The sequence below is a fragment of the Chiloscyllium plagiosum genome, chromosome 17 (genome assembly GCF_004010195.1).
Source record: "Chiloscyllium plagiosum isolate BGI_BamShark_2017 chromosome 17, ASM401019v2, whole genome shotgun sequence".
Taxonomy (NCBI): Eukaryota; Metazoa; Chordata; class Chondrichthyes; order Orectolobiformes; family Hemiscylliidae; genus Chiloscyllium; species Chiloscyllium plagiosum.
This window is the reverse complement of record NC_057726.1, coordinates 39,389,118-39,396,830: the sequence shown is the minus strand read 5'-3', so window position 1 is coordinate 39,396,830 and position 7,713 is coordinate 39,389,118. Positions and strand designations below refer to the sequence as shown.

General features: G+C 38.2%; 1 protein-coding gene across 1 annotated transcript in view; it reads left to right on the top strand.

Annotated features, from left to right (window-relative positions):
- itfg1 (integrin alpha FG-GAP repeat containing 1) overlaps positions 1 to 7,713 on the top strand; it is a 238,056-nt gene that overhangs the window by 202,227 nt on the left and 28,116 nt on the right. Inside the window, exon 14 of the mRNA XM_043706920.1 lies at positions 2,153 to 2,231. Coding sequence (XP_043562855.1) covers positions 2,153 to 2,231 — 79 coding nt within the window. The remainder of the gene's footprint in view (positions 1 to 2,152; positions 2,232 to 7,713) is intronic.

Genomic DNA, 7,713 nt, shown 5'->3' with positions numbered 1-7,713 from the left:
GATGGAGTTTAATTCAGATAAATGCGAGGTGCTGTATTTTGGAAAAGCAAATCTTAGCAGGACTTATACACTTAATGGTAAGGTCCTAGGGAGTGTTGCTGAACAAAGAGACCTTGGAGTGCAGGTTCATAGTGGAGTCGCACGTAGATAGGATAGTGAAGAAGGTGTTTGGTATGCTTTCCTTTATTGGTCAGAGTATTGAGTACAGGAGTTGGGAGGTCATGTTTCGGCTGTACAGGACATTGGTTAGGCCACTGTTGGAATATTGCGAGCAATTCTGGTCTCCTTCCTATCGGAAAGTTGTTGTGAAACTTGAAAGGGTTCAGAAAAGATTTACAAGGATGTTGCCAGGGTTGGAGGATCTGAGCTACAGGGAGAGACTGAACAGGCTGGGGCTGTTTTCCCTGGAGCGTCAGAAGCTGAGGGGTGACCTTAGAGGTTTACAAAATTATGAGGGGCATGGATAGGGTAAATAGACAAAGTCTTTTCCCTGGGGTTGGGGAGTCCAGAACTAGAGTGCATAGGTTTAGGGTGAGAGGGGAAAGATATAAAAGAGACCTCAGGGGCGACCTTTTCACGCAGAGGGTAGTACATGTACGTGCATGGAATGAGGAAGTGGTGGAGGCTGGTACAATTGCAACATTTAAGAGGCATTTGGATGGGTAGATGAATAGAAAAAGTTTGGAGGGATATGGGCCGGGTGCTGACAGGTGGGACTAGTTTGGGTTGGGATACCTGGTCGGCATGGACGGGTTGGACCGAAGGGTCTGTTTCCATGCTGTATATCTCTATGACCCTATGCTGAGACATAACTATGTGCGAATAAGGGGGAGACAAAAAAGTTGCAAAGAGATAGCGAAAGATAAAGAAGTAGGCAACAAGGTATTGATCAAGTGTGATATTAGTCACCTTAATATGAAAAGAAAACAAGAATGTTTTATTTAAAGACCATGAAAGTTTTAAATGTTAATATTCAGAAACTTGGGTGTACCTGTACTTGTACAACACAGAAAGCCAGCATTTAGGTACAATAAGCAATTAGGAAGCCAAGTGACATGTTAGTTGTTATTGCAAGAGAATGGAAATATAAGAAAAAGGGAGCAATGCTTGTATGAGGCTTTGGTGGGACTAATCATAGAATATTGTGCAGTTTTGGTTTTCATATTTATGAAATGATTTACTTACAATGGAGGCAGTACAACATCAACTGAATTGCTTCCTGTGATGAAATAAAAGTTGTCCTGTGATGAGAGGTTCTGGACTTTAGATGTCACTGAAATGTACATGATTCTGAAGACGCTTGACAAGGTGGTTCACTGAGTTCTTATTTCCCCTTGAAGAAAAATCAGGCACAGTCTCAAGAGGTCATTCTTTTTGGCCTGAAATTAGGAGAAAATCTTTCACATAGCATTTATCAATTTTTGAGGGTTGTGGATGCTCAGCTGTTGAATATATTCGAGGCTCATTGAGAGAATTGTGATCTCTCAGGGTAGTGAAAAATACTGCTTAGAAAGCAGAGTTAGCATCATTGAACCTGTTCAATATTCAATGTGTTAACTGGTTCTCTCCTGCCGTTATATCTTATGTTCTTAAAATGACTCCCCAATCATCAAGAACATAATTCCTATGTTTTCCTTGTCAGAATTTTATAGCTTTCTATGAGATCCCTCTTTATTCTTCTAAAATCCAGTGAATATAGTCCTAACTGATCCATTCTCTCTGCACGCTTCAGTTCTGTCATCCCAAGAGTCAGTCTAGTAAATGTTTGTTGCATTTCTTCCATGGCCAGAGTAACCTTTTGTTTTAAAAAGGGGAGACCAAAACTGCACATAGTACTTCAAGAGAGTTCTCCCCCAGGCCCCTGTATGTTTCCTCTGACTGCAGAAGTTATTTAAAAGTATTGAGTGAGGAAAGGTTTTAGGAAGTATTAATTTATACAGATTATCAGAACAGGTTATATCATTTAAGGAAAATTGGAAAAACATGTTTCAAGTTGTTGATGGTACAAGCACCTAATACAACCCAATGGGATTAAGTGCTTTCTCTTAATAAGAAGAAATTTGATCAGTTGCTCAGATTTCACTTGTGTAAAGCATTATTTGCTACGTTGTATGTACAAAGTGTGTAAACTTATTTATTTTTCTTCCTGTAGCCGTTTGGTGTGAATCAGCCTGGGCCATATATCATGTACACAACTGCAGATGCAAATGGGTATCTTAAAAATGCATCAGGTACGTAAAGTTAAAATTTGGGTCTAATGTAACTTATTTTTGCAGTTTATTTTCACTAATGTGCTTGCCATAAATAATTTTTTCAAATCGCTTAAAAGGAATAAAGATGAATTGAACTGCTATGACTGGAGGTACTTCAATAAGGTATTGTATTTGGAACTAAGTCTACAAATAGCAACCAGGAATGGTTTCTGAATAGCCCTCAATAAAATATAGTCATTCAGTTTTAACAATCCCTCACTCAACAGAGATTTTACATTACTTAATTTCAAATTCAGTGTTAGATGTGACTACTCTGGTTCATCTTATTAATTAATCGATCTGTGATTATTATATCTGTAATTTCAATGTTTTATTTACAACAAAGTTGGTTCTGCCTTAAGTTCATGTATCAAATCATAATAAACATGCAAACACTAAGCATTCACATCCATGTCAGCTTGCTGGATGGAACTTTTAAATGCAGCAGTTCACATCTGGTGTCCAAAGTCCAAGCTGCATAAGGCAGGCCACCAAAGTGCACCAGCTTTTAAGCTTATTTCACAACTTTATGTGCTCAGTCACAAAATATGTTGTAGCCACACTACTGTGAACTGTACGCTTTGAAAAAACAGTAATTATTTCTTTCTTGCTCTAAAGTCTACCTGTCTGACCCATCTCCTGATTTTGTCTTGATTTTCCTGTGTTCTCTTCCAGTGCACTCTAATGTCCATCGTTACCTTCCTTAATTAACATCAAGACTTCATTGTTCATGTAAATGTTATATGTGTGTTAACCCCCATAGTAGCTGTCTTATTTTTCTCATACAATTTATTTTTCAAAGATATATTCACCACATACCACTCCTTCTAAACTGTGGGGTGGCACAGCGGCTCAGTGGTTAGTGCTGCTGCCTCACAGTGACCTGGATTCAATTCCATCCTCTGGCGACTGTGTGGAGTTTGCACATTCTCCCAGTGTCTGCGTGGGTTTCCTCCGGGTACTCCAGTTTGCTCCCACAATCCAAAGATGTGCAGGTTAGGTGGATTGGCCATGTGAAATTGCCCATAGTGTTCAGGGATGTGTAGGTTAGGTGCATTAGTCAGGGTCAAGAATGTGGTGCTGGAAAAGCATAGCAGGTCAGGCAGCATCTGAGGACCAGGAGAATCGATGTTTCGGACATAAGCCCTTCATTAGGTCATTCCTGCTGTGCTTTTCCAGCACCACACTCTCAGTTCTGATCTCCAGCATCTCAGTCCTCACTTTCTCCTGCATTAGTCAGAGGTAAATGTAGAGTAATAGGGGAACAGGTCTGGGTGGGATGCTCTTTGGAGGGTGGATGTGGACTTGTTGAGCTGAAAGCCTGTTTCCACACTATGATTCTGTTCTATGAATTCTAGTTAAGCCATGATGTTTTCACTCATATCAAGTTTTGTTTTCTTACTGTTATCCTTAAAGCTGACTTAGCTTCAAACTACAAATTAAAATAAATAAATATGAATTGAAATTCTTGAACTGAAAATTATCATTGAGTTTATGTTCTGCAGATTTTGTCTCAAACTTTTCCTGCTCTTTGAACAGTTTCAGGCAACAATGTTATTCTAATAGTGAACTAAATTCTATCGAAGCAATATCATTATTCCTGACTTTAAGAGCATATTTCTCATAATACTGCATAACTAGTAAAAATTGTGTGTAGTGTTTTGAAGCAATATATTTAAAGGCAATCCCACAGTACCATTATCTGCTATGAAATTACCTGGTTTAAATGTCAGAGAATTCAGCACAGGGAACAGAGAAGGAATTAAAGTTGTATTTGAGGAGGAAACCCAGGAAAAGAGAATATTTTCCTTACTCGCTATAATAAAATGTAATGGTGCAGAAGGCAGACATATAAGAATATATTTAACTTTCAGAGCTACCACAAAGTGATTTAATTTGCTTTGAGTAGGCTGAAGAGGTGTGGTTGTTTTTGACACATAACAATTTTGTGTAGTACAGCTATATGAATTAATGCCATAGCCTGAATTTGTGGTCATAATAACTAAGTGCTCACTGTTATTATGTGTAAAAAGGAGTTATGGCCTTCACACATAAAAGCAAAGTCAGGAATTCATTATCTGATGTATGTAACTGCCCCATACATTTGCTGAACTGCTTCCTTACTGATAAACTCATCAATGAAACGTAGAAATCTGTGATATTTGCAGCACTTACTTACCACTAGCTACCTACAAAAAGTGCCAGGAAAACTTTGGGCTTCCACATCAAAATTAGCTGAATTTTGAATGATGTAATAATTCCTAATTATTGCCAATTTATTTTACACTAAAAATATACTTCAATACATTTTTTAAATTTTAATTGTTCTTAGATTTTTATTTTAAGTTACTTTGTTGAGCTATGAAAACACAAATTAATTCCACAATTGAGCAATTTTTAAGGAATATTTCATTGAACACTTAAAATGCAATACCAGTGTAGGCTATGGGCCAAGCGCTGAGAAATGGGATTCCATTTACCTTCAACATTTATTCCCTTCATCACCAGTGGCAGCACTATGTGATCGAGGTGCACTGCAGTAACTCAGCAAGGCTCCTCTGACAGTCCCTTCCAAGCTCAGAACCTGTACCCTCGAGAAGGACAAGAACAACAGATACAAAGGAACACAAGTAACTACAAGCTCCTCACAAAGCCGCACGCTATACGATCATAGAATTACATCGCCATTCCTTCACAGTTGCTGGGTCAAAATCCAGGAGCTCTCTTCCTATAACTGTGGATGTCCCAATAGTCCCAGCACTCCAATGGGTGCAGCACATCAAGAAGACTTGCACCTTTTTCTGGGCAACTAAAGAAGGTAATAAATACTGACCTAGCCAGTGATACTCTCATCCCATAAACAATAAGAAAAAGTTATAAACAATAGCAAGATTTCCTCCAATTTTTAGTTTTATGAAGCTCATGAAATACATTTAAAAACAAATTGTTCAAGTTTGTTTAAAAAAAGTGATCATAGGAATCTTCTCACAAGTTTTTCAACATCTCCAATATGTAATAGCAAAAATAAATTCTTGCAACTGTGATGTGAAGTGTGTGATTTATCAATATTTATTATAATTTAATTCATATTTTTGAGTTTCAAACTTGAGCTCGATAAGTTGTGGGTATTTTTATAGCTCTGCTGATTTTAAAACAGTGTTGGAGACTTCCTGAAGATTGGATTTTGATTTCATTGGGAGAATTTATACTGAACAAAATCAGTGGTGTAGCCCTCAGATGGAAAGATTCGGAAAAATATTAGGCTTAGGAAAATCACCCATGACTCAGAAAAAAGCTTTTTTGTTTCAGTTGAGGCAGTTTGTAGAAAGCTCAGTTGAAGTTAGATGGATAAAAATGTTGCTCCTGAGAAAAGGAGGTTATTTTAAGATTGTTAGGAAAGAGGTTGCATCAGTGTAAGCAGTTTATCTTAAAAATTTCAGATTGGCAGTGTTTGGTTATAAATCAGAAGAGATTATTTGAGGCTGAGAAACTCTAAGCTCAGTTGTATAAAGGCACCAGGAAGAGGGTATCAGACTCTCAAGATGTGGAATTGAAGGAACAGTTAAATTAAGCCTTTCAGATTTGAAAAATAAAGGAATTCTCTGTGATGTTTGAGTACTGTGAAGGAGGACTTTTAGGATTAATGAGATTGTATTTTACCGTGTGTTTTGAAGTCTTTAAATTTGTATTATATGTACATAACTGAAAACAAAATAGAATAATAAAATTTTGTTATAGGCTTCAGTTTTATTGCTAAACCCATATCTGTAACATCAATAACCATGGGTGAAGTGCTAGAGGACTGGAGGGTGGCTACTGTTGTGCCTTTATTTAAGAAAGGCTGTAAGGAGAAGCCTGGGAACTATAGACTAGTGGTGGATAAGTTGTTGGAGGTGATTCTGAAATTTAGGATTTACATGCATTTAGAGAGGGATATAGTGTCTCACAAACTAGATTTGAGTTTTTTGAAGAAGTAACCAAAAGGATTGATAAGGACAGAGTGGTAGACATTGTTTTCTTGGACTTTACTAAAGTCCTTGATAATGGCTTGGTTCTGCATGGTAGACTAATTAGTAAAGTTAGATCACATGAGATTCAGAGTGAGTTTGCCAATTGGATACAAAGAAGACAGAGGGTGATGGCAGAGGATTGTTTTTCAGACTGGAGACCTATGACCTGCAGTGTTGCAAAGGACTTGTTACTGGGTCCACTTTTATTTGTTATTTATATAAATTATGTGTGAGAATATAGGAGACTTGGTTAGTAAGTTTGCGGATGACACCAAGATTGGTGATACAGTGAACAGTGAAGATGATTATCCAAGATTACAAGAGATCTTGATCATTTGGGTCAATAGACTGAGGAGTGGCAGTTGGAGTTTAATTTAGATAAGCTTGGTAAAACAAACAAAGGAAGGATTTGTACAGTAGCATTGTAGAACAGAGTGACATAGGGGTTCAGGTATATAATTTTTTTGAAATTTGCATCATACAGGATGGTTAATAAAGTATTTAGCATGCTCAGACCTTGGAGTATCGGAGTTGGGATGTATAATGAGGTTGTACAGGGCATTGGTGAGACCTGTCGAGCTGTGTGCAGTTCTGGTCACCCTGTTGCAGGAAAGATATTATTAAACTGGAGAAAAGATTTAGCAGAATGTTGCTGGGAGTGGAGGGTTTGAGTTTTAAACATAGGCTGGATAGGCTGGGAATTTTTTTTTACTGAAACTTAGAAGGTTGAGGGGTGACCTTATAGAGGTTTATAAATTCATGAGGGGCATAGATAAGGTGATAGCAAATATGTTTTTCCTAAGATGGGGAATTCAAACTAGGGAGCATATTTTCAGGGTGAGAGGAGAAAGATTTAAAAAGGTCAAGAGGGAAATTGTTTTTACACAGAGAGTGGTTAGTGTGTGGAATGAACTGCCAAAGGAAGTGGTGGATGCAGGTACAGTTACAATGTTTAAAAGACGTTTGTAAAAGTGCATGAATAGGAAAGGTTTGGAGGGATATGGGCCAACACAGGAAAGTGGGACTAGTTTCGTTTGGGAACATGGCCGGCATGGACGAGTTGGACCAAAGGGTCTGTTTCCATGCTGTTTGACTGTATTAAGTGTCTGTGTTTAAATGAAAGAGCATCTTGTTAAAATCAATGGGGAAACAAAATGTGATCTATCACGCCAGATTTCAGCCAGTAATACCATCAGCTGGTGTCATAAAGCTGACTGGATGATGGAATTCTGGATCAGTGGTGCTGGAAAAGCACAGCAATTCAGGCAGCATCCGAGGACAGGCAAAATCGACGTTTCGGGCAAAAGCCCTTCATCAGGAATAAAGGCAGAGAGCCTGAAGCGTGGAGAGATAAGCTAGAGGAGGGTGGGGGTGGAGATAGAGTAGCATAGAGTACAATAGGTCAGTGGGGAAGGAGATGAAGGTGATAGGTCAGGGAGGAGAGGGGGGAG